A 27,892-nucleotide genomic window follows, 5' to 3' on the forward strand; every position below is an offset into this window, starting at 1 on the left:
ATTGCTGGACCAGAGGCAGCATGGATTCACCAGGGGAAGATCCTGTCAGACAAATCTGATTGACTTTTCTGACTGGGTAACCAAGGAATTGGATTGAGGAAGAGCACTCGATGTCATGTACTTGGATTTCAGCAAAGCTTTTGATACAGTCCCGCATAGGAGACTGGTGAATAAAATGAGAAGCTTAGGAGTGAGTGCCGAGGTGGTGGCCTGGATTGCAAACTGGTTGACGGACAGAAGACAATGTGTGATGGTAAATGGAACTCTCTCTGAAGAGAGAGCGGTTTTAAGCACTGTACCGCAAGGATTGGTGTTGAGACCGGTCCTGTTCAATATCTTTGTGAGCGACCTTGTGGATGGGATAGAAGGTAAGGTTTGTCTTTTTGCGGATGACACTAAGATCTGCAACCAGAAGGAGTGGAGATAATGAGACGGGATTTAAGGAAGCTGGAAGAGTGGCAGCTGAGATTCAATGCCAAGAAGTGCAGAGTCATGCATATGGGGAGTGGAAATCCGAATGAACTGTATTCGATGGGGGGAGAAAGACTGATGTGTATGGAGCAGGAGAGAGACCTTGGGGTGATAGTGTCTAATGATCTAAAGTCTGCGAAACAATGTGACAAGGCTATAGCTAAAGCCAGAAGAATGCTGGGCTGCATAGAAAGAGGAATATAGAGTAAGAAAAGGGAACTGATTATTCCCTTGAACAGGTCCTTGGTGAGGCCTCACCTGGAGTACTGTGTTCAGTTCTGGAGACCATATCTCCAAAGAGATAGTGACAAGATGGAGGCAGTCCAGAGAAGGGCGACCAAAAAGGTGGAAGGTCTTCATCGAATGACTTATGAGGAGAGATTGAAGAATCTAAATATGTACACCCTGGAGGAAAGGAGGAGCAGAGGTGATATGATAGACTTCCAGATACTTGAAAGGTTTTAATGATCCAAAGACGACAAACCTTTTCCATCGGAAAAAAATCAACAGAAACCAGAGGTCATGATTTGAAGCTCCAGGGAGGAAGACTCAGAACCAATGTCAGGAAGTATTTCTTCACTGAGAGGGTGGTGGATGCCTGGAATGCCCTGCCGGAGGAAGTGGTGAAGACCAGAACTGTGAAGGACTTCAAAGAGGCATGGGATAAACACTGTGGATCCATAAAGTCTAGAGGACGTGAATGAAGAGTGGGTGGCTCGTGGGAATGATGGCTACTGCCTGGAGATAATACCCTTATTCAATAAACATACACATGGTTAATGTGACTCCAACATTGCTCTAAGCTTCAACAGCAAGAGGAAATGTGGAAAAAAGGATTTGCATTCACAAAAAAGCGGGGAGTAGCTTGCTTGTTACGGCGGTTACTACCCCAAACCAAATAAGCCTGATACTTCACTTTCAATGCATATCCAGCATAGCTCTCTGCTTCAACGGCAGGGGAGGAAGACCGATACTTCACACACATCCAGCATAGCTCTCTGCTTCAATGGCAGGGGGAATGAATAAAAGTGGATCTATATACAGACAACAACCAACAAGGACTGAATTACATAGTCTGGGTAAACAAATAAGCATGGGTGTAGCTTGCTTATTGCGGCGGTTACTACCCCTAACTAATTAAGCTAGATATTTCACTTAGATGCAGTTCCAACACTGCTCTCTACATTAATGGTGGGGGTGGAAGGGAAATAGAACCAAAAGGTTACTAAGAGCCAAGAGAAACAGATAAGTATGAGAAGAAAAAAAAAAAGTGCGAAGCTTGCTGGGCAGACTGGATGGACCATTTGGTGGTCTTCTGCCGTCATTTCTATCTATGTTTCTATAAATTTAGGTTCCCCTAGGAGGACCTGCCAACCATGGCGATCTGTGTAGTTTACTACCTGTTCTGCTTCATATGAAAAAGTGTGCTTGGCTCCAAGTATACCATTAGCTAGCAATGACCCTCCCTTCTCCCCCATTCCCAATCCCTTAACCAGTTGCATAATAAACAAAAAAAATGTACGAATTCACAAGGAAGGCATCAGGATAATAACATTCCCCTAATTTGAATGAGCCCCTTAGTCAGGGACATAGATCACAACGATGGTTGGTCTATGTGCTCACTCACCACCTGCCTCTATACAGGTAAATATTAAATAACTCTCTCCCTGAGTAGCATTCCCCAAAAACACTAGTTGAACACAAGTCAAACCAGACTATATATGGGATCTTGAAGCATCAAGGAATATATACACGATTGCTGTTGTCCCTCTGTAGTAGAAATTCGGCACTCCTGCCATTTTCGACGTTTCACTTAAAATGTGATCCTGTTTCAGCTGGATTCTCCCTGTTCATTGGTCGCCGCCATCTCCAAAAATTCCTTTGCTGTAGTGGCCAACTCAAAAAGGCACGTAGTGCCTCGATATTGTACTCTGAGTTTCGCTGGATACATCAATGCGAACCTGATTCCCCTCTTTACTAGATCAGAAAATACTGGGGAAAACTCTTTGTGTTGAAGTGAGACCCTTGTTGAGAAATCTTGAAAAATCATTATTCTTTTGTTCTCAAACATAAATTCTCTATTTTTCCCGATATTGCTGAAGTACAAGAAGCTATTTTTGTAGACAAGGTCTATTGTCCGCTGTTCCCTCTGGTCTGCAGCCCATGCGATGCACCCTCTCGAGTAGGCCCGCGCTGCATCCCGCTAGCACCGGAACATTCGCCACCAACCAGTTTTCCAGGGTCCGCGGGAGATCTGCTTCAGCAATGGATTCCGAAAAACCAACAAATCTTAGATTGTTCCTATTACAATTCTCTATGTCATCTATTTTGTTATCCCTTTCCAGCGCCACTTTCTCTAAGGTCGCCATCTGCCTTTCCAAGGCTTGAACGTCATCCTCAACTAATGCCACGCGGCCCTCTGCGCGTTCTATTCTTTATCAAGATCCCCCAAAGCGGATCTAACCTCTGTTATTTGTTCAGATATTTGGTGGAGTCTCATATCCACAGCACTCACTACTGCTTGCGATATTTTCTCCTCTAAGGATTCTTCAGGGGTCGGCGGAGTCATGTTTAGTGCGGTAGCAATCTTTGTCTCCACGCCTCTGGTCCTTTCTTTATCTTTGTGCACGATCCTTGATGTCATAAAAGCTACATATATGGACCAGAATAGGCAAGCAGGGTCCAATTGTAGTTATTCACAGTCTAGAATTAAATAGGGATCAGGGAGAGCTGTTTATAAGCTAATCGAGGCGGGTGGGTAGCGGAGCTTGCTGCCTATCGAGCCCACCACATCACATGATCTCACAGGGTCATTCTTTATTCTGCGATGGGCCGTTATCACAGCGGTATTATTCTAATTAGGGTAAGGGGAGGAGTGTGGGTGGTGTTTTGGAGGAGTTAGGTCCCACAGCACTGCAGAAGATAATGGTTTCATATTATCGCTGGCAGCACTGTGGGAAATAACTACATCTTTTCCCGTGGCGATAATGGGCAGCCAGTGGCATTGCGGCAGTGCGGTTTCGCCCACCATGGTACAGCCATGCCGCACACTATCACCCCCCCCCCCTTTTTTTTTTCACGACACATCATTCTGCTATAAATATAAATAAAATAAATATAGCAGAATGATGAATCTAAGGGTAAGAGTCCACCTTTCCTGCCAATGTCACACTGGTCCAATGAAAGATTTCATAACCTGGTAAGAATCCAGATTTCTCCAGGACCAACACAGCTACGAGAACCCTGCTCAGTAATTATTTTAATAAATTGTGTTTGCTGCTCCATGGCAACACTCCTGAACTCAGTGAGTAGCCATACTCATAAAAGCTTCACCTCATATGGAATAAGACCAATATGTGTGATGTAATGTCTGACATTGAGCTCTGCATGGCCCAATCAGATTTAGAGTACAGTAATTTGTGACTTTCTTGTTAACATGGCTAGAAATTCAAGGGATTACTAGAGAGATGCCAAAGGAATTTAAACAGTGACAGCTTATTATGTAACCCTGATGCCCTGTGGAAATAAACAGGATATCTCAGGAGTTAGGGGCTGGAACAACATTCTCCCTACTCCAGGACATGTGTTAAGTAGGGTGAAACTAAGCTTCAAGGCCCTACCTCGGTGGACTTCTAATATTCTTCTTCTAATCTCCCACGCTCTCTGTTAGCAAATACAACCACTCATCAATAAAGTCAATCTCCATACTAGAGTTTGATTATGCAAGCAAAAGTACATTTACTGAAAATTGAAACAGGATCAGTCTACAAAACAAAAAATACAAAAAGATAGTAGGAGGTTATAATTCAAATCAAGTGATCACAGACAGGAACCTTTTTGAAAATCCCCCCAAACTTTCTATCCAGATAAAGGCTTTTTCAGAAACCACGAGCAGGCAGACTCCTTTTTTTCTTAGACAGGGCTACTGCTTGTCAAGCTCTAGCTTCTGCTCACAGACCACTGGTTCACTGAGCAACTCACTAATCTGTAGTGATGATAGACTGCCAACAACATAAACACTCTCCTCATCCTTCAGGCCTAGTTGACACAGGGGATCCATCACTTCAGCCAGTTGCTCCCAGCCTTAAAGCACTAGTACTCACAGGTGCTGCTGGCAGGAAAAGAAAGACCCCGTGCCTCCTAATACAGATTCTGTACGAGCACAAAGACAGTTCCCACTATTGTGGTGTCATTTAACCACGCTATCATACTACTCTGCTTTGCTGACAGAGACCTTCAGAAATCTGAAACCACTCTAGTAAGCAGGAAAACCTTGAGATACCTCACCTCTTACCCCTTTATACTAGTAAAAGTTTGAATTTACTGGTTTGGTATTGATACATGTCCTTCTGAAACATCATTGCTTGCACAGAATACAGTGGGGGGTTTTTTAAACAGCGATACCAAATGTAAAAGGGGGTCTCAAAACTGTCACTTACTAGTAATCTTCAGAATCTCAACAGACCCTGACAGTGAGGTCAGAGACCTGAATAAGAAGGATCAGTAGTTCAACAACTCTCCTGTGCCTTTGTGGTTCAGTATTCTTCCGATTTTTCATTCTGAAAGAGATCTTTTTCAGGACTCTCCTTTCCAAGGGAGAAATTGCTTGGGGGTGGTCTATCCTAGAGGAAAAGACTGTCTGTCCTGCTTGTTGTCCTGGAAAGGTGGCTGGGGCTCAAAGTCATGGAAGGGGGGGGGGGGGGGAGGGGACCTAGGCCACCTATGCCTGATATATCCAGAAAATCCAAGGAACAAATCGCTAGGAAGAGTGGAGTTAATCATGATGGAATTGATATTCAGCTGCTGAGTGGCTTGTGAAGTTAGCCAGATATCCCTAGCCGGTCAGCTAAATTTAGACCTGCCCTATAGCACCTATTGCCACCCCCGGAATGTGACTTACCTGGCTATATTCTAGCCGGATAACACGTTATCCGGCTAGAATATAGATGGATAAGAGTTTTAAAATTGCAGTTTGGCCATTTAAATGGCTAACTTTTCAGTTATCCATCTAAATGGCTTTTGAATATCTACTCCAATCTGTCTGTCAAATATTTCAGAGCATTGGAGAAAGAGGATTTGTCTTTGAAGGGACTTAGAAGGATGACTGCCTTACAGGGAGAAGGCCCCAAAGAGAAAAGCATCAGTCAGAGGATCATCTGTCCTTGTCTAAAGAGGAGCATTTAAATCTAATCCACTTAATTCAAACAGTCTGCATTCAGATTTGCAGGTACTACCAGGGGAAATGTCTAAGGAGAGTTTTCTTAACCTGGAGTACCTACTGACAGAGTGTGCAGAATCACATATGACCAAGACTGTGATTTCTTCCAACTTTATTTATCTGTATTGAGTGTGCAATAAGCAAAAGTGTATCCCCTATGACTTTTCACCTGCAATTAAGTTTTATCCAAAAAAGGATTATTTTTTAGCACTTAATGTAGTAATGTGTGTTTATTTTTATGGGATTGTTGCAGAAGACTCCAAAAAACCCTAAGACCCTTGAAAGACTTGTCCTTTTCTCCCTGAGTGGAAAGGCCTGGGAAGCATATCTGTCCAGGGGCAGATTCCGGGTAAAGATCTGCCCGGGGATTTTCCCCAAAACCGGCCCAGAAGATACCCCGTGGTCTGCTGAGCGAGGCTCTGTCGTGGCCGCACTCGGCAGACCATGTGACCAGAGCAACCAGCCTACCAGGGGATGCCTGATCCCCCGATAGGCCAATCCGCCCCTGTATCTGTCTCCTGATTTCCCACATGAGCCCCTTTCATTAAGGAGTTGGGGTCTACACTGAAGTTCTACTAGTTCACACCCTGTAACATTATAGTTAGTTCTACTAAGTAATGCAAACTTTAAAAGTCAACCTATCAGAATACCAACAGAAAAGTACATATTACAGCTAGTGATATTTGAGCCAGGTGATAAAGCTACTACTACTGAAGCTAGATCTCCATAGTTTATGTCCAATTAGGGAAAGATGCATCATTCATCATATCACCATGTTCAAACAGTTCAAATTCTCTTAGTAGGCTACTTATAATTACAAAACGTGCAATAGTCCACTGTCAATCTTCAAAAATGGGAAAAATACCTATTAAGCAGAGTTGCTTACCTGTAACAGCAGGATGTTAGTCCTCATACATAAGTGACATCATCAGATGGAGCCCTGACATAGAAAACCTATTCTCAAACTTTAAATGGTTAAGGTTAATGTTTCTAAAACTTTGACTTGGCGTACTGAGCATGCCCAGAATGTCCTATACCACGCATCCACACAGGGTCCCTCTCCAGTCTTATAAAATTATATATAATGGAAAATTAGGAGAAACCCAACTCCATGGGGTGGTAGTCGGGTTTCATGAGGAATAACATCCTGCTGTCCTCAGGGAACACCTATTACATGGGTGAATCCCTAGCTACAGGCTGTTCCCCAACACAAAAGGGGGCCAACAGACACCCAAACAGGTGCTCTATTTGTAACAGGGGGGAGACAGACTGAACCCAAACAACAAGCTCTAGGTGGGGCGAGTTGGGTTCTACACCTTAGATTCCGAAGGACAGATTGGCTGAACCTACTATCACGTCGGCCATCCCTATCCAGACAATAGTGAGATGTGAATGTGTGGAGAGAACTCCACACTGCAGCCTTGCAGATCTCCTCCATGGGAACTGCTTGCAAGTGGGCCACCGATGCTGCCATGGCTCTGACAAACTGAGCCTTGGCATGACCCCCAATATGCAGTCCCTACTGGCCATTTATTTATTTATTTATTTATTTAATTGTTTGTTTAAATTCTTTTATATACCGTCGTTAAGCTGGGAGCCGTCACAACGGTTAACAATGAGGCACATAAATTAATATTGCTAAATGCATTTATTATACCAACTAGACAGGTGCTGTAAGTTACGGTACCGAGTTTCATAATAACAATAGGGTGATAAGTGTGATAGATATGCTTAGATTTATTAGAACAGTTTTTAACAATATATATATAATCTACATGTAATCTGTTACTGCTTAAAAGTACAACAAAGTCGTGTTGCTTAGTTGTGTTTCGTTAGTGTACAAACTCATTGCTCTCTACAATTCCCTGGATTCTATTCTCCATTCTCTTTGCGGTATGCTTGTTTAAATAGCCATGTTTTTAGGATTTTTCTGAATAGTTTGATGTCTTTTTGCAATTTGATTTCTAGCGGCATGGTGTTCCATAATGATGGCCCTGCTAATGATAGAGCTCTCTCTCTTATTTGCGTTAGCCTTGCTGTTTTGACTGAGGGTATAGTTAGTAGTGCTTTGTTTGCAGATCTCAGGTTCCTATTGGGGACGTGCACTCGAAGTGCAGTGTTTAACCAATCTGTTTTTTCGTCATGGATTAATTTATGTATGGTACATAGTGACTTGTATTGTATTCTCTGCTCAATGGGTAACCAGTGTAGTTCAATAAGGGTGTTAGTGATATGGTCTCTTTTACTTTTTCCTTCAGAATTCTTGCTGCTGTGTTCTGCAGTATCTGGAGTGGTCTAATTGTTGTGTATGGTACGCCCAGTAGTATGGCATTACAATAGTCAGTGCTTGCAAAAATTAATTCTAAAGAAAAAAACAACGCCCATCTAATCCTGAACAATTATAGACCACTATCAAACCTACCCTTAACTGCAAAATTAATAGAAAAAACCATACAAAAGCAATTAGCAGAACACTTAGAGAGCAATAATATTCTGTACCCGTCACAACATGGCTTCCGCAAAAACTTCAGCACTGAAACACTACTGCTTGCACGAACAGACAACATCATGAGAGGGTTCGACAGTGGTAAACAGTACATTTTTGTAATGCTTGACCTATCAGCGGCATTCGACACAGTAAACCATGACATACTAATAAATAGATTAGAAGAAATAGGATTAAGCAACAAAACACTCAAGTGGCTTAAATCATACCTAAATAACAGATACTTCCAAGTACAAATCAAAGACGTAATGTCAGAGAAAATAATCCTTCAAACAGGTGTTCCACAGGGATCTGCCCTATCTGCCACACTATTCAACATATACATGCTGCCTTTATGTCAGCTGCTAGCTGGATTAGGAATTTCGCACTATGCCGACGATATTCAGTTAATACTGCCAATTGATGGCACAATTGAGAAAACACTAAACTTAGCCAACATGTACCTAGATATAATAAAACAACTTCAAAACCAAATGGAACTAGTTATCAATATAGAGAAAACTGAATTCTTACACCTTGAACAAAAAAACATAGCGATAATTCAGAACCCAATTACACTCAATAACAACCAAAAGATACAACTAGCTGAGAAAGTACGAAACCTGGGAGTGATAATTGATTCAGAACTAAATATGAAACCACATTTCTCAAAAAGTAAGAGAGGGATACACCAAACATATGACTCTTAGGAGACTAAAACCGCTACTAACGCCTACCAACTTCCGCTCAGTATTACAAGCCTTAATCTTTTCCAGTACTGACTACTGTAATGCCCTACTACTGGGCCTACCATACACCACAATAAGACCACTACAGATACTACAAAACACAGCTGCAAGAATTTTAACTGGTAAAAGTAGAAGAGAACATATAACCAAAACTTTACTAGAACTACACTGGTTACCCATTGAACAAAGAATACAATACAAGACTTTATGCACCATACATAAAGTAATACACGATGAAAAAGCAGAGTGGCTGAACACAGCCCTCCGCGTACATACACCCCACAGAAACCTGAGATCAGCAAACAAAGCGCTGCTAACTATTCCCTCAGTTAAGATAGCCAGATTAACTCAAGTAAGGGATAGGGCCCTATCTCTAGCAGGACCCCCAATATGGAACAATATGCCATTAGAATTCAGACTGCAAAGAAACATCAAAACCTTCAGAAAAAGTTTAAAATCATGGCTATTTAAGCAAGCATACCACAAAGAGAATTGAGAGAAGAACCCAGGGAAATGTTGGTTGCGTCAGTCAAACTCCCACGCACACACACCTTTTTTCTTAATGTGTGTGTTTCTCATTTTTATACTCTAATTCTCTTTTATCTTTAAACAACAAAGAACTAGTCAAGTAATACTTTATCTTATAGCTGAGACAGAGAAAACTGGACATGACTTATAATGCCCACCAAATAATATTTATTATGAAACTGTTACAGTATTTTTGATGGCACCTGTTTAATTGTTAGAACTCTAGACACTCTATACAACATATAGTTATGTGCCCTATTGTGAACTGTTGTGATGGCACCCGCTTAACGATGGTATAGAAAAGATTTTAAATAAAATAAATAAATAAAATAATGCTTGTAGCACTGATTGGAAATTGTTTGGTGTTAGCAATGGTTTTAGTCTTCTAAGAGTCATTAGTTTGTTGTAACCTTCCCTTATTTTAAAGGATATAACTAAATATGTTGCTTCATATTTAGTTCAGTATCGAATATCACTCCTAGGTTTCATACTTTCTCAGCTGGTTCTATCTTTTGGCTGTTTTTGAGTGTGATTGGGTTCTGAATGACTTCTAAATTTTTTCTTTCTAGATGTATGAATTCTGTTTTCTCTATGTTTATAATTAACTCCATTTGGTTGAGAAGCTGTTTAATGACATCTAGGTACATATTTGCCAAATCCAGTGTCTTTTCAATTGTGTGTTCAATGGGAATTATTAGTTGAATATCATCAGCGTATATGTAATGTGATATGCCCAGTCCAGCTAGTAGGTGGCAAAGTGGCATCATGTATATGTTAAAAAGTGTGGCAGACAGGGCAGACCCTTGTGGGACTCCCGTTTGAAGATCTATTTTATCTGATATTACATCCTTTATCTGTACTTGGAAATACCTGTTATTTAAGTATGATTTGAACCATTTAATTGTTATATTGCTTAGACCTATTTCTTCTAATCTATCTAGAAGTATTTCGTGGATCACTGTATCGAATGCCGCTGATAGGTCTAGCATAACTAATATGTAATGTTTACCATTATCAAAGCCTCTCATGATGCTGTCAGTTAGTGCAAGCAGGAGAGTTTCGGTGCTGTAGTTTTTGCGAAATCCGTGTTGTGATGGGTACAGGATATTATTGGTTTCCAAGTGTTTTATTTATTTATTTAGTGCTTTTCTATACTGACATTCATGATACAGATCATATCATATCAGTTTACAAGGAACATGGGGGAAATGACATTAACATAACCAAGAAGAAGCGAAAAGGTACAATAAAACAGGGATACTCAAACTGGGAAGAAGAGGAGCCAATGGCGGAGGAAACTCTGAACTAAACAATATCAATACAACCAAAACAAAACAATATTTACAGTAATGGTAAAGGGGTGCAATATTTACAGTAGCAGTAAAGTGTTCTGCTAATTGGTTTTGTACAGTTTTTTCTATTAATTTTGCGAGTAGATGTAGGTTTGATACTGGTCTATAGTTACTTAGGACGAGTGGGTCACTTTTTATTTTCTTTAAAATTGGTTTTACTATTGCTCCTTTGAGTGTATCTGGCATGGTTCCTTCAGTTAAGGATTGATTAATGATGTGTGTTAGAGTCGGGGAGACAGTGGTGGCTAATTTTTTTAAGTCTATGGTTGGTATTGTGTCCTGTGCATGTGATGCGGGATCTAGCTTTTTTAGCATAGATTCTACTTCTAGTTCTGATATTTTGTTGAATACTGTCCATTGTGTAACGTCTCTTTTTTGCATTTTGATTGTTTTGATGTTTTTGGAATCTTTGTTTTTAGGTTCGTAATTTTGTCTTTGAAGAAGTTAGCTAACTCATTACATCTATTTACTGGCAGGTTTAGGGAAGATTCTGTTTTGTCATTTGTGAGATTTTTAACTATAGTAAATAAGGTTCTTGGGTTGTTAGCAAATTTTTCAATTTTGGTACTGTAATATTGTTTTTTTGCGTTGAGAATTACTTGTTTATAATAGGCAAATAGGTTCCTATATTTTGTCAGGTTTTCAGCTGTTTTATTTGCCTTCCAGTCTTTTTCTTTTTTTCTCAGATTTCTTTTTACTTCCTTTATCTTTTCATTGTACCATGGGTTGGTTTTTTGATACTAAGCGATTTTATTGGGTTTATTTTCTTAGCTAAGGTTTTGGTGGTTTGTAGCCATGCTGAGGTGGCAGAGCAGCAGTTGGTGTAATCTATAACAGAAGTTGGTGTAATCATTACAGAAGGGGATGCAATCTGCAAGCAAACTGGATAGTGTCTGTTTGGCACCGGCAATGCCCAACTCATTCTTATCAAAAGAAATAAATAGTTGGGTGGACTGTCTGTGGGCTTCTGTCTGCTCCAGATAGAAGGCTTGCTGTTATCTCATGTGTTCTTGTGGATCTTTGGGTGCTGTGGAGATGACCACACCCACAGGGAGGAGCCCCGTGAGAAGCCACAGCACTGGGCTAAACTTGAGACACAAAACACCGGAGTGAACTCTTTATTATACAGCTTAAAGTAGCCACCAGGTGGCAGTGGTGATGATGTAGTCTCAGGGGCCTCGGCAGAGGGAGTCCTTCTCTCCTAGGTGATGTCAGGAGGTTCAGCAGCAGGTTACCCAGCAAGGAGTTACTGTGGACTGTTATGGAAGCGATCCCACCAGATAGTTATGGATGGTACAGGCACTGAGGCAGGGAGAGCAGGCTCTCAAGAAGCGAGTACCTGTTCCCTGAATGGCACCTGAAATAGAACAGAGGGCCCCCGAGGAGCCGGTACCCAAGTTAGTAGAAAACCCGAAGGGCAGAGGTAAAGCTTCCTGCAGGCAGCAGGGAAGCAGCAGAGTAGAGTAGACAGGAAGCAGATTCAAGTCCTTGCTAACTCGAATCTGTCAGGAAAGAGCAGGCTTAAATACCCCACAGGATTGGGGCACTTCCAGGGCTGGCCCCGGGTATCTCCCGCGTTGGCCCTTTAATTAAAGGGCTGACGTCATCACACGCGTCCAGGCGCCATCAAGGGGCGTGGCCTCGGCGGCGGCAGAACTCCCATCGCAGAAGAAGGCCTCGCGGCGTCTTCTGCGCCGCGGATTCACTGCGGAGACTAGTAAGTACGGTTGACCACGGTCTGAGTGGCCAACCAACGTAACAGTACCCCCCTCTTCAGGAACCCCCTCCGATAGGTTGTCGTCATCTGTTGTCCAGTCCACCTCCTCTTCTGTAATCCAGTTCCATTCACTCTCCTCAGTCTCCAAACTGGACAATTCCGAACTTTCCAAGGAGGGAGGTCTCTTCTTTACAGAGTCCAGGATGATTATTGATGACACTGTGGAAACCCCTTGAGTACTTCCTTATTGCAAAAGAGTATGTAATTGCTGAATCTCCTGTTCCTTATAATCTAAAATGGCAGGTAGACCTTGAGTGGCTTGTTCTTGAGATTTCCGTAGTTCCTCATTCTCTAAGGTTTTATGGCTCAACTGTTCTTTTAACTGTGCGAGCTCCTCCAATGGGTTAAGTAGTCCTGAAGATTCGGCTCTTAAAAACTCCTCATGGAGAACTATAGGTTCTGGTATAACTGTAGCCATCCTCATGGGCCGGACTGGTTCTGGAATCTCAAAGCAGATACCTGCACAATGAGGACCCCAAAGGAGAAGTCCAGTCGAACTGGGGCTGGTGTCTTTGTAACCACGGTAACCCTAAAATTATAGGGCTTACACCCATAGGTAGGACAAAAAAAAGTAAAGTGCTCCACATGATGTTTTCCAATTCTTAACGATAACGGTTGAGTGATTCGCGTAACCTCACCTGGGAGAGGATTTCCGTATACAGATGAGAGAGACAATGGAGGTTCCACTGGTGAGGTAACAAGGCCACAATGATCCACCAGGTCCTGCCGAATAAAGTTTGCCCTAGCACCTGAGTCCACCAGAGCCTGGGAGGAAACTCTAGAGGCTGAGAATTCCACAGATGCGGGCAGAAGGAAAAAAGATGATCCTGTAGCATGGCCGAAGGTTATAGTCTCACCCGGTCTTGAGTAATGAGGCATCTTCCTTACAGGCAAAGACGACGAGGTAAAAAGAACATCATCTCCAGAGAGAACTTCTCGACTGTAGGGTGCAGTGACGGCCGTCGAAACCTGTGTCCGACCCAGTTGCATCGGCTCTTCAGTGGTGAGTGCTGGTACTTAGGTTGGAAGAGTGAGTCTGAAAGATGTCCTCGTCGAGCCCTATGGTTTTCCCGAACTCACTATCGCAACCTCCGGTCAATCCTCCCTGTGAGGTTAATAAGCCCCTCCAAAGTCGTGGGAAGTTCTCGAGCCACAATCTCATCCTTAATCTGAGGAGATAACCCTTCCAGAAATATGGTGTTTAAACTGGTTTCCTTGCCAGTTTAGTTCAGTGGCCAAGGTGCGAAATTCTATAGCGTATTCATTTAGCGAACAAGAACCTTGTCGTAGATGAAGAAGATCTGCCCCCACAGCTGGTAACCTGCCAGGCTCATCGAATACCTGCTTGAAAGCGGCAATAAACTGAGATCAGATAGCAGGGGGTTAGAGTGCTCCCATAAGGGTGAAGATCATGCCAGGGCTTTGCCGTCTAATAGGGAGAGGATAAAGGTCGTTTTAGTCACATCATTTGGAAATAGAGATGACTGAAGCGTAAAGTGCATATGGCACTGATTTAAGAAACCCCCGACAACGCTTCGGAACCCCAGCATAACGGGTAGGATTAGCCAGAGGAATCACTGCTTGGTGGAGTCCTGAGGCTAACGAAGGAGAATTCATGTCTAACTTTTGTAGATGATCTTGACGGAGAGTCAGACGATGAACAACAGCCATTACTAGTTTGAGGGAGGTCTGGAAGCTCTGGAACTGCTGAAGACCGGGAATGGAATGCAGTAGTTTAAAATTCTCAGTTTGCGAATCCAGTCGAGCATTTAATCGGTCCACTGAGGTAGACAATGCTTCCAGGAACCTTTGTTGTTCTTGATTCTTTTGGGTCAAGCCGGGAATGGCTTGCAAGGCAGTGAGCTGAATCCATGGAGTTAGCAATATGTTGTTATCTCATGTGTTTTTGTGGATCCTTGGGTGCTGTGGAGATGGCCACGGCCAAGGGGAGGAGCCCCGTGAGGAGCCACAGCACTGGGCTAAACTCGAGACACAAAACAACGGAGTGAACTCTATTATGCAGCTTAAAGTAGCCACCAGGTGGCAGTGTTGAGTTGTAGTCTCAGGGGCCTCAGCAGAGGGAGCCCTTCTATTCTAGGTGACGTCAGGAGGTTCAGCAGCAGATTACCCAGCAAGGAGTTACTGTGGATGAGAGATTAGAGTTCTCACTTGGTGTTAGCTGTTATGGAAGCGATTCCACCAGATAGTTGTAGACAGTACAGGCACTGAGGCAGGGAGAGCAGGCCCCCGAGAAGCGAGTACCTGTTCCCTGAATGGCACCTGAAATAGAACAGAGGGCCCACGAGGAGCGGGTACCCAAGTTAGTAGAAAACCCGAAGGGCAGAGGTAAAGCTTCCTGCAGGCAGCAGGGAAGCGGCAGAGTAGCATAGACAGGAAGCAGATTCGAGTCCTTGCTAACTCAAATCTGTCAGGAAAGAGCAGGTTTAAATACCCCATATGATTGGGCACTTCTGGGGCTGGTCCTGGGTATCTCCCACGTTGGCCCTTTAATTAAAGGGCTGACGTCACAGTGCGCGTCCAGGTGCCGTCAGGGGGCGTGGCCTCGGCGGCGGCAGCGCTACCATCGCGGAAGAAGGCCTTGCAACGTCCCCTGCGCCGCAGATTCACTGTGGAGATGAGTAAGTATGGTCGACCATGGTCTCAGTGGCTGACCGATGTAACAAGGCTAAGGCTCGCTTGTAATCCAAACTGTGCAGTACTCTGTCACCTTGGTGTGAATGGGGCCTGGGAAAGAATGTTGGCAAGACGATGGACTGGTTAAAATGGAAGTCCGTCACCACTTTAGGCAGAAACTTAGGGTGCATACCTTTCATGATAAAAATTAGTTAAGGTGGATAAGTCACTAAGGCCTGGAGCTCGCTGATCCTTTGCGCTGGAGTAACTTTCAGGCCAGGAACTTCAGGTCACAGGTGCGCAGCAACAGCTCAAAAGGAGCTTTCATCAGTTGAGCTAACACCACATTGAGGACCCAAGACACAGCGAAAAGTCTTATGGGAGGCTTCAACCGAAGCAAGCCCCACATGAATTGTACAATTATAGGCTGTACAGAAATGGGCATACTATCTACATCCTGAAATGAACTCTAATGGTGTAGAAGGTAATCAAGCACTTTTTGGGTGGGGCAGGAGAATGGATCCAGGATCTTCTACTCATACCACACAGAAAACCTCCTCCACTTCAGTCCATAAGACCTAGTGTCTGGCTTTCTGGAACCCACCAGGACCCAAGACACTTCCTCTAAAACATCAAGTGGTTGCAAGATTAACTTCTCAATATCCAGGTTGTGAGCGACAGGTCTTGGAGTTTGGGATGCTGCAACCTGCCTCAATTTTGCATGATGAGATCTGGGGAAGTCGCCAGACTGATCGGTCTCCGGATGGACATCTCTTGTAGGAGTGAAAACCAGATCTGTTTCAGCCAATAAGAAGCTATAAGGATCATAGTCCCCTTATCCTCATGAAGCTTCAAGAGAATCTTCGGCACTAAGGGAATTGGAAGATACATGTACAGAAGACCCTTGCCCCAATGACGGGCAAGAGCATCCAAGGCTGGTTTGCCATCTGGCCTGTACAGGAAGCAGAACCAAAGCATCTGCCTGTTGCAAGGGGATGTGAATAGATCTATGTCCTCACTCCCCCAGAGATGGAATATCCAATTTGCTACCCCCTGGTCCAAGGACCATTCATGGGGTCTGAAAGTACAACTCAGTCTGTCCGCTACCATGTTCTCCATCCCAGCCAGGTACATGACTCTGAGCACCATCCCATGGGAACAGGGCCTATGACCAGAACTGGACCACCTCCTGACACAGGACATACGATCCCGCATCTCCCTGCTTGTTGACATACCACATAGCTGCCTGGTTGTTGGTTTGGATCAGGACAACTTCATTAGACAGCTAATCTCTGAAAGGCCATAGCGCATACCGGATCACCCAAAGTTCCAGGAAGTTGATTTGACAACATCTTTCCTGAACAGACCAGAGATCCTGGATGCTGAGCCCATCTACATGAGCTCCCCAGCCCAGGGTGGACGCATCTGTGGTTAGGACAATTTAGATAGGAGGACTTCGAAAAAAGATCCTCCGTTTCAGATTTGAAAGTATCTGCCACCAGGACAACAAGACAGGGTGACTCGGATTCAGTCCTGGAAGTTCTGCGTGGCCTGGCACCACTGCTACTGCAGGGTCCATTGGGCTCTCCTCATGTGTAATCGTACCAAGGGAGTGACATGGCCGGTTGTGACCAAATGGCCCAACAGCTTCAACACATGCCAGGCTGACACCTGCTGGCTTTGCTGAATCTCTGCTGTGATGGTCATCAAGGAGACGACCCTATGAGGCAGGAAGGCCTTGGCCTGAGCAGTGTCTAGTAGGGCTCTTATGAAGTCCAATTGAGGTGACAGGCCAGGGACTTTGGATAGTTGATGATGAACTCTAGTGACTCCAACACCCAGATAGTCAAGCCCTTGCCTGAGATGTGCTTTTGACCTGCCAATCATCCAGATAGGGGAAAACATGCATCCCTAGCCTGTGGAGGTACGCCGCCACCACGGCCAGGCATTTTGTGAAAACTCTTGGGCTGATGCTAGCCCGAAAGCAACTCCTAGAAGTGCTGTTTTCCCACCACAACTCAGAAATACTGCCTGTGACTGGGGAAGATCTTGATGTGAGTATATTTAGTTGAGGGAGCATAGCCAGTCCCCTTTGTGTAAAAGTGGGATCAAGGTGCCCAGGGAAACCATCTTGAACTTTTCTTTTTTTAGAAATGTGTTCAAGGCACTTAGGTCTAGGATGGACAGAGTGCTCCTGCTCTCTTTGGAATTAGGAAGTACCTAGAACATAAGAACATAAGAAAATGCCATACTGGGTCAGACCAAGGGTCCATCAAGCCCAGCATCCTGTTTCCAACAGTGGCCAATCCAGGCCATAAGAACCTGGCAAGTACCCAAAAACTAAGTCTATTCCATGTAACCATTGCTAATGGCAGTGGCTATTCTCTAAGTGAACTTAATAGCAGGTAATGGACTTCTCCTCCAAGAACTTATCCAATCCTTTTTTAAACACAGCTATACTAACTGCACGAACCACATTCTCTGGCAACAAATTCCAGAGTTTAATTGTGCGTTGAGTAAAAAAGAACTTTCTCCGATTAGTTTTAAATGTGCCCCATGCTAACTTCATGGAGTGTCCCCTAGTCCTTCTACTATCCGAAAGAGTAAATAACCGATTCACATCTACCCATTCTAGACCTCTCATTATTTTAAACACCTCTATCATATCCCCCCTCAGTCGTCTCTTCTCCAAGCTGAAAAGTCCTAACCTCTTTAGTCTTTCCTCATAGGGGAGTTGTTCCATTCCCCTTATCATTTTGGTAGCCCTTCTCTGTACCTTCTCCATCGCAATTATATCTTTTTTGAGATGCGGCGATCAGAATTGTACACAGTATTCAAGGTGCGGTCTCACCATGGAGCGATACAGAGGCATTATGACATTTTCCGTTTTATTCATCATTCCTTTTCTAATAATTCCCAACATTGTTTGCTTTTTTGACTGCCGCAGCACACTGAACCGACGATTTCAATGTGTTATCCACTATGACACCTAGATCTCTTTCTTGGGTTGTAGCACCTAATATGGAACCCAACATCGTGTAATTATAGCATGGGTTATTTTTCCCTATATGCATCACCTTGCACTTATCCACATTAAATTTCATCTGCCATTTGGATGCCCAATTTTCCAGTCTCACAAGGTCTTCCTGCAATTTATCACAATCTGCTTGTGATTTAACTACTCTGCACAATTTTGTGTCATCTGCAAATTTGATTATCTCACTCGTCGTATTTCTTTCCAGATCATTTATAAATATATTGAACAGTAAGGGTCCCAATACAGATCCCTGAGGCACTCCACTGTCCACTCCCTTCCACTGAGAAAATTGCCCATTTAATCCTACTCTCTGTTTCCTGTCTTTTAGCCAGTTTGCAATCCACGAAAGGACATCGCCACCTATCCCATGACTTTTTACTTTTCCTAGAAGCCTCTCATGAGGAACTTTGTCAAACGCCTTCTGAAAATCCAAGTATACTATATCTACCGGTTCACCTTTATCCACATGAGTAGAATTCATGCCCTCTTTGCCCTGGTGGGACAGGCTCATGCCCTCTTTGCCCTGGTGGGACAGGCTCAACCGCTCTGGCCATTAAGAGTGAAGAAAGCTCCACTAGTAGTACCTCCTGATGCGCTACTGGCCCCCAAAACGTGCCCGGAGAGCAATTTGGCAGGACACCCAATAGATTCAATTGGTACCATTGATGGACGATGGAAAGAACCCACTTGTCTGAAGTTATACTGGGCCACTGGTTTGCAAAGAACCGCAGCCTGCCCCCGACCAGACAGTCTAACATCCCAGGTACAGGCAACTGATCTATGCTCCCTACAACCCATTCAAAACCCCATCCCTGGAGATTGAGGTGCTGGCTGGGTCTTGGGGGCTCTCTCCTGCCTGGATGGCCGTGCGAGCCCTGATAGTGTTGACGGGAGTGAGGGGACAGAGTATGGTACTTCCTCTGGTGAAAGAAAGACTGCCTCTATCCCATTCTCGTCTGCCTCGAAGAAGAGGAGGATGGATCCAACGTGCTGGCGGAGAGCTGTTGGAGGGTTTCATGGTGGCCCTGGAACTGGGCCACTGATCCCTCACCCTAGCTCTGAAGAAAATCTTTCCATTTCACAGCACATCAACAAGTTGTTCCTGTACCTCTGGTCGGAGATCAGAGGCGCGTAACCACGCCATTCTGCGGGCGTTGATTCCTGCTGCAGAGACCCTCTATGCCATTTTGAAAACATTGTAAGTTGCTTGGACCTCGTGTTTCCCGCACTCCCAGCCCTTATGCATCAGCAACATGAGGAATGTCCTCTACTGTTGAGGCAGCTGCTTGGCCACCTCCTGCATCTGCTTTCAGATGTCCTGCTAGTACTGGCTTCATGAAGAGCTGGTAGGAAGCAATGTGGGCAATGAGCATGGCCCCCTGAAACACTTTCCTCCCAAGAGTGTCCATCGCTCTGTGGTCCTTGCCCGGGGGCACCAAGGAATGGGTCTGAAAATGCTTGGCTCTCGAGAGTGGATTCAATCACCACCGACTGGTAAGGAAGTTGACACTTATCTAATCTGGCAGCCTTCTGGACAAGGTAGACCCCTGTTAGCCTTCTTTTTAAGGAGAGGCACTGTGAGGAGGATGTTCCCATATCCTCAGCAGCAGCTCCTTAGGGATCTCATGTACTAGGACCATCACAATCTCCTCAGGAGGATCCACAAACTGGAGGATCTCAAGAATTTTGTGCCTGGCATCCTCCTCCATCAGTAATTGAAATGGGATGGCATCCGCCATCACCCTCACAAACCCTGCAAAAAAGTCCTCAGGCAGAGACTTCCTTTGTTCTTCTGGAGGAGAAGGGTCTGATGGGAGACTCTCAGAGCCTTCGGAAGAGGACTCCGAGGTATCCTCTCCCAGGAGGTCATAGGGACCCTCATCCTCACTGTAAGCTATAGGGGATGGGGCCCTAGATGCTCGGCCTTCATCCGGAAGTGTAGGTACCAGCAAAGCTGGACAGGGGGTTCAGGCCTCAGCATCTCTGCCAGCCTAGGTGGAGCTTCTTCCTCAGAGGAAGTAGCAATGACCACCATATCATTATGGGGAGGCATCGGTGCACCGGGAACCGATGCCAGCTGGGTCAGAAATGCACCGATGAGTGCATTGAGTTTCTCCAGCAGCAGTTCCAGGATGAATGGTACCAGCTCCGGTGCCATCAGTGCCACAGGACAGATGCCCTGCAGTGCCTGTTCCACTGCCAGTTGAACTCGCTCCTCCTCGAACGTTGCTGATGGAAGGAAGGAGGGGTGGCCAGATCTTCTCCAGACCCATGAGGCAATTTAGTGACTGGCATCAGGACCGGTGGAGACTGTCGCTGACCCCTAGCGATCCTTGCCATGAGGTTATTTTAGGGGCATTACGGCATGAGCTGGTGCATCCCCATGCATCGACAGGGACCAGTGCCAATGTTTCTTTGGTTTCCCTTGATGCTCAGCTCGGTCCTTTCCCGGTGCCAAGGCCAATGATGAGGAACCTGATGTCCTCGGCCTGTTGGAGATTGATGGTGGTTGGTCTCTGGCACCCCTCTCTGCTGAAGGCACCGACAGAACCGATAACCCCACCGATGTTGATGGCGCAGTGTCTATCAGTGCAGCTCCAAGTTCCATCAATACTGTCATCGCCAATGCTGATGGCTTGGTCTTCTTCGGCCCGAAGAGCTGTTCCATCTTTTCAAGCCAAAGCTGACATCCCTTCGGGATCATTTATGTGCATAAGCGGCAACTCCGGATGTGAAGCGATGCCCCCCAGGCAGAGGTCACATATCTCTTGGGGCTCCGTAATGGACATGGTCCTCGGGCACCGGGAGCATCGCCGAAAGCTGGATATGGCCATGACGGTACAAAATATAAGGGCCACAAAATAAAAATCGATAGTTGCAGGCGGCAATGGCTGGCAGACACCAAAGCACCGCCACCATGGTGGAATCGACCGCGAAAGGAAACTTACCAGAAGCACAGAAAACCCTGACTAGGAACACTACAGGGAAGCACCAAGAGGGACCCAGTGTTGAACACTGTGAAGAAAATCCATGAAAAATGTGAGAACAAGGGAAAAGAGATGATGTGAATCTGCTAGGGAGTTAGCAGTCTCTGTATAGTTTTGGGTGGATCCTTGGGCCGGTGGCAGATGACCACGCCCCCGGGGGAAGATCCCAAGAGGGACACCGGTCAGGCTCAGAGTTTGGAGACAGACACACACTAGTTCTTTTATTAAACAATATATTGAACTACCAGAGAAAGGCAGTAGTGAGCTGGAAAGCCCGGCTGGGCTGTAGTTCCTCAGATACTGGACAGCGATCCCTGGAGGCTGAGCTGTAGATAAACTGAGATATAGTGAGTAGGCAAGGTATGCAGATGGTAACACTCACACAATGTCCCAATAGAAGCCCAGGAGCTGGAATGTATAGGCCCTCGAGGAGCGAGTACCTGGTTCCAGGGAAAGCTCAGAGAGAACGATGGTAACTCACTGATGTAGGTGATATAGTTGGTAGTGATGACTTCCAGGCAGCAGAGTATGTGAAGCAAGTCTGGAAACAAGGGCCCTTGAGGAGCGAGTACCGGTTCCAGACTGTCACCTGAAAAACAAAGGAAAGAGCGAGGCCCCCGAGGAGCGGGTACCTCTGGTAAGTCCGAGAAGGCAGAGTTGCTTAGAAAGACAAAGCGAGTCCATTGTCAATCCTTGCTAACTCGATGTGTTAGCAAATACTGAGACCTTAAATATTCGTCTCGGGTGATGTCATTTTCGGGGGACGCCCCCGAGGTTCGCTCCATTGCCAGTACTTCAGTCGGGGCTGCGGCGCGTGCGCCCCTAGGCCTCCAGGAACATGGCGGATAGCAGCGTCGAGCCAGTCCGGGAACGCCCAAAGACTTGCGGCAGAAGGACACCGCAATAGCCAATCTTCCCACGGATGGAAAGGGAGGCGCCAGAGAGGTAAGGAGGGCAGAGACAGGCCGTCGGGTACCGATGGACACAAGAGAAAAGTTTTCCAAAAGGCTAAAAAGCCAAAGTGAGCTCATTCACACCGCGATGCTTATAGCTCTACAGAAAAAGAGAGATTGGAGAGGGATCCCACGTGGACACATGGTATAATGCTGGTCATGCTCAGTGTGCCAAGAGAAAGTTCTAGAAACTTTGACATGTTTTCCATGTCGGGGTTCCATCTGATGATGTCACCCATGTGTGAGGTCCACCTTCCTTCTTGTCCTTGGAGAAATACAGAGTTAATGGAAAAAAATCATACTTTGTCCTTGTCTTTTGGTTAATAGATGTATTAGATTTTGTACTGCACTGTACCTTGTCATGATGTAAGGTGAAAATGAGGCTGGATTATCTTGTTCTGAAAACAAAGGCATGGATCCTCCCATTATCCGAAGACGGAAATATAAAACCAGAATAACCTTCAGAAAAAGAGAAAATCTATTCAAGTGATACGCTCTGTTGAACAATAATTTTGTTGTACACATGAATCGTTAACATTCAGGATATTCACTGTGTAACAAATGTTCCATTAAATGTTCTTTATTATGTAAGGGCTCTGACATAAAATGCTTTTCAGTGGAATTAATGCAGACTTTATATATTATAAAAGGCACTTTACTGTGGCAGGTTTTCACACTACAGGGGCTCTCTCTTTTTGAAAGAAAAGGAAAAAAGGCCCCAACAGTGCTTTAAAAATTTCAAGTTAAAGAAGAAATGCAATGTGTGTCTTTGCTACTTGCACTAATAAGCTGGTAAGTTTGCTTACAAGCTATTCAGGGAAGCATTAGATCCTGGATAGAATCTACATCTGCGCATTATTGGCCTGATATCTGCGGGACACCAAACCTAGTGCACCACAGAAGACTTGTGACTTCTTTCTATTATGCTATGCATGAAGATGGGGTAACCATAACAAAATGGAAACTGATTTTCTAAAGCAGGATTTTAAAATCTCAAGTATCCTTTTCCTTGTCTTTCTTACTCTAGGGCAGTGGCTCTCAGCAATAGACTCAGGTTTGGTTTTCCAGATATCCACAATGGTACCTGAATACATATGCAGGCTGATCCAATCAGTGTTGAGCGCCCACTTTCCTAATGCACGCCCAGCCATCTCTCCTGGGCACACAATTGAATATTTAAATGAGGAGTCACACTAAAAATGAGGTGCTAGGGACAAATGTGCATCCTTAGCATCTCCGAGGCATCGGGCGCACAGGAGAGGTGGCTGTCAAGTGGGTTGGGAAAACGGACGCTCAATCTACAAGCGTCCGTTTTCTACCGCTACCAGCATATACACGCACAAGGCCTGGGCCATGTATTTTGTGCATATGTATTGGGTGTCTAGATTTTTTTTTTTTTAAGACTTTTTTTTTTTTTTTTTTTAAATAAATCACTGCTTTATTTGGTTCCTCCTAATAGCAATACTAAGTAGGATGCCCAGATTTTTTTAAGACTTTTTTTTTTAATAAATCACTGCTTTATTTGGTTCCTCCTACTTAGTATTGCTACGATACTATTAGGAGGAATCAAAGAAAGTCCTAGGCTGGCGTTAAATTTGCTGCATTGCAAGGGTGCATTGGCTGCAGGGAAAATTTTTTGGATCACTGGAATTAGCTAATAGCGCTCATGATAGAAATTCATGTAGATAAGGCTATTAGCTACGTGGTGATTTGGCTGCGTGTTTTGGACATGTTAATCCCCATATTGGATAGGTGGTTATGGACGCATGTCTAAAACGCGTGTCCAATCACGTGTTAAGCCGTGTGCAGCTGCTAGCGCATGATATTGGATCGGCCTGTGTGTCTAAGAACAAGGCTAATTTGCATATCCTAGTTATCCTGATAAAAATACCTATTTGCAGTCCTCAAGGATTGCTGTTAACTTCTGCTCTAGAGCAGTGTTTCTCAAGCTGTTCCTGGAGTACCTCCTTGCCAGTCTGGCTTTAAGGATATCCACAATGAACATGCGTGAGATAGATCTGCATGCGAAAACAGATTAGATACTGAAGTTCACAAGGAATTCTGGAAAACAGAGAGACTAAAGGACAGTATAGGAGGTTTGAACATCTTAAGCCCTTGAACTCCTCGGTGAGGACCTCACTGCATGGGTTACAGTTATTCATTTGCATCATCTGTAAACCTATGGATTACAAGTAAATCTAAATTATATGTTGTTTCAATGTCAACTTTTGATTCCCCAATTCCATCACTATATCCCGGGGTGGAAAGGGCATCATTTTGCTCATTCCAACTGAACTAGTTTTGTGCTTAAATATTGTCTATCACCCTCACAAGATTAGAGACACACAATGTGGCTGCTACCTTCTGTGTGCCAAAGGAACACTAAGCATTGTAGCACATAATTATGAAGGGCTGGAGAACAACTGTATTTTCTTGTGCATGTGTATTACAGGGCCCAGTCATTAGTGCAGTGATATATTCTCGAAGGATACAGTGAACTTGCTGATCATTTAAAAGGTACACCAGGCCTTGGTACCAGTAAATACAAGATTTACAGTATTCATGGTTAATTATTTTAAGGGCAGAAAATGACTGTAAAACTGTTCATACTGGTTAGGGATGTTTGAACTTAAATATGTGCTTAACCTTTTGTGCACAACTTAATGCAGTCCTGGTTCATGCAACAATAAAAGCAGTGTTTTATTTCAGTAGTTTGTTGGTTCATAGGGACAGTTCCCCTTCACAAGTCTATTCACAGAGGGGAAATCCATCACTACACAGGCCACTCCCCTGGGTGGCGTCACACACACATTGCACAATATGGTTCAAATCACAAACTTTACCCAGAAAATCAATATATAATTGTTATATTACTGTATTTTTTACATTTAAACATACTTTTTATCTAAATATAAATGTGTTGACTCCTTACAGTACTGAGACAGTTATAGATCTCATGCAGTTTTCCCTCCATTGTTTGACACACTGTCTATTCCATTTCAGTTTCAAACACATTTGACTATTTGCATTTCAAATGTAAACAGAACACATTTCAAATTAATTAGAGAAAAGGTTATGAGCACCGTACTGCAGTTTTATATTTATACTTGTCAATTTACTGATTTTTAGCAAGTAAGCTTTTGGGATTTTAAATAGCAACAATGTGACCTTAATTACATTAAAGGATTACAACACCTTGAGTGCATCATGAGCAGTGGCCTGATGAGGGTTTTTATTAATCAATTTGATTTATATTCCACTATTCAGAAACTTCAAAGTGGTTTACATTTAGGTACTGGAGGCATATTCCTGTCCCCAGTGGACAGGAATATGCCATGTTGTAATGGAGGGTAAAGTGACTTACCCAAGGTCACAAGCAGCAGCAGCGGGATTTGAACCCTGGTTTCCCGCCCACTGCTCTAACCACAAGGCTATGCCTCCACTCCAGTTGAAGCAATAGACATGTCAAGACTTATTTCTGGTAAGAACATATGAAATGCCATGATGAGTTATACCAAAAGTCCATCATGCCCAGCATCCTTTCTCCAGCAATCGCCAAAATGGTTCACTGGGAAGCACCTGGCAGATCCCAAAGAGAAGATTAATTCCTTTTTGCTCACTCCACTCCCAGGGTATGCAAGTGACTTTCCCAAGTCTAAGAAGTGCCATGCTGGGTCAGACCAAGGTCCATTGAGCCCAGCATTCTATCTCCAATAGTGGCCAGTCCAGGTCACAAGTACCCATTGGATCCCCAATATTTCTTCTATCACACTTCCAGGGGTAGGCGCTGACTTTCCTAAGTCTATCTGGCTAATAACTCTTTACAGACTTTTCCTTCAAGAATCTGTCCAATCTTCTTTTGAACTCCACTATATTAGTTACCTTGACCACGCCCTCTGGCAAGAGATTCCACAGCTTCATTGTATGCTGAGTTTAAAAAAATACTTCTAACAATTTGTTTTAAATCTGCCAGTTGCTAGTTTCATGGAGTCTCCAATAAACTTAATGATGAACATATTCAAAAGCATTTAGGATGCTAATTCAGAAGTTAGTCAGCTAAATTAATATTTGAGCACTTCTCCAGCTAAATTCTAGCCAGCTAATAAGACTGGCTAGAATTTAGCCGACTCATTCATCAAAATGCATTAGGACGTTATCGCAGGTGTTAGGGTCCTAATGCTCGCAATAACATCATAACACATTTGTTATTTTTTGCATTGCACGATGCGTATGCAAATTCCGAAAATTTAGTCAAAGGGAAGGAGTTTGGGTGGGGTTTATGAAAATGAGGACTGTTTAATGTTGTGTGCGATAACATAATGCATGTTATCCCATGTTTTAATGCCAGAAATAACTACACCTTTTTTCCTGGCGTTAAGCTGTACGATATGCCCGAAACAGAATTTGTGATATTTACCGTGAAGCCCGTTTCAGGCAGAGAGGAAGAGGAAAGAGAGAGGGGAGAGAGGAGAGAAGTGGAGTGCAGTGGAGTAGAGAGAGAGATAGAGCATCTGGGGTGGCACACATATTAGTCATCTATTTATACCACTATAGGAGGGTCATGTAACAATTTGAGGTGAGGTTTTGGTCGTGGTCAAGGGTTTGGTGGGCAGTTTTACCTGCACAGTCAGACATACGAACAGCACAGTACACATCAGTGAAGATTTGATGTGATTTGGAATGAGAAAAGGTACACAAAGATGAGATTTCTTCAATATACTCTCGCCCTAGCTTGATAGCACCCAGGTACAGAGTGCTAAAATAGCATGCGTTGCGGTAACTCAAAAATTGGCCTAACCACACCCCTATTTTATCACGGACTCTATTCATGCAAAATTTATAGCAAAATAATGAATCTAGGCCTAAGTTAGTAGCATTCCAGGAATGTAACAGGGAGAGGTTAAGTTAGCCAACCAATCCCAATATTCAGAATTAGCCAGATGACTTAGCCAACTAAGGGGGTCATTTTCAAAAGGGATCGCATGCGAAAAGTCCCTTTTCGCGTGCGATACCTAGATCGGTGCGGGTTCTGGGCGGCGTCCGCACAGAAGGGGAGGAGTCGGGATGGCACCGAGGCAGACACCGCGAAGACGTCGCTAATGGTGAAAAGGTAAGGGCCCTTTTCGCCACCAGTTTTGCGCCCAATAGTAGGGATGTGCATTCATTTGCAACGTATTGGCAAAAAGCAGCGTAAATGTCCCTATCCATTTTATTCGTGGGTTCGCAAAATGGATCGCGATCTCCCACGAATACAAACATATCATACGTTTCATTCTTTTGGCTCGCAGTGATTTGATTTCTTAGCAGCCATTTGAAATAAGAGAAGGCCATGGGGGGAGTATCCATAGCAAAAACCAGCCCTTTCCTGTGAGTTATAAGTGACCTCACAGCCCTGTCATAGAGTGGGTCAGACAGGCTGGCAAGGAGACCAGAATGCAACCTATCAGAGCTAAGCATTTCTCTAATGCGGTCAATCGCCACTCTCATTCAGTGCTCTGTGATGCTATTCCTGATGACGCAGCACTATTTATACGGTAAGAATGCGGTGTGCCACGCACTTTCTTGGCGGGGATGGTGTCGGGAGGTGGCTGAACGTCTCAAATCTGTATTCAATTGCTAGCTACTGTGATAGAATTTTCCATTGGAAAAGATATTTGTTCAATTTGGCTGCAGTGCTGCCGCTAGCTAGCCATACTATTTT

General features: G+C 44.2%; 1 protein-coding gene across 3 annotated transcripts in view; it reads right to left on the reverse strand.

The window, feature by feature from the left end:
- The window catches only part of TMTC1 (transmembrane O-mannosyltransferase targeting cadherins 1), a 717,359-nt gene that overhangs the window by 401,461 nt on the left and 288,006 nt on the right, over positions 1–27,892 (reverse strand). For all 3 annotated transcript variants that reach the window (XR_003856434.1, XM_029599999.1, XM_029599998.1), the window contains exon 7: positions 22,547–22,650. Coding sequence is in view for 2 of the 3 variants with exons in the window: in XM_029599999.1 (XP_029455859.1) it covers positions 22,547–22,650 (104 nt within the window). In the remaining variant the exon portion in view is untranslated. The remainder of the gene's footprint in view (positions 1–22,546; positions 22,651–27,892) is intronic.

This window comes from Rhinatrema bivittatum, chromosome 4, assembly GCF_901001135.1.
Source record: "Rhinatrema bivittatum chromosome 4, aRhiBiv1.1, whole genome shotgun sequence".
NCBI lineage: Eukaryota > Metazoa > Chordata > Amphibia > Gymnophiona > Rhinatrematidae > Rhinatrema > Rhinatrema bivittatum.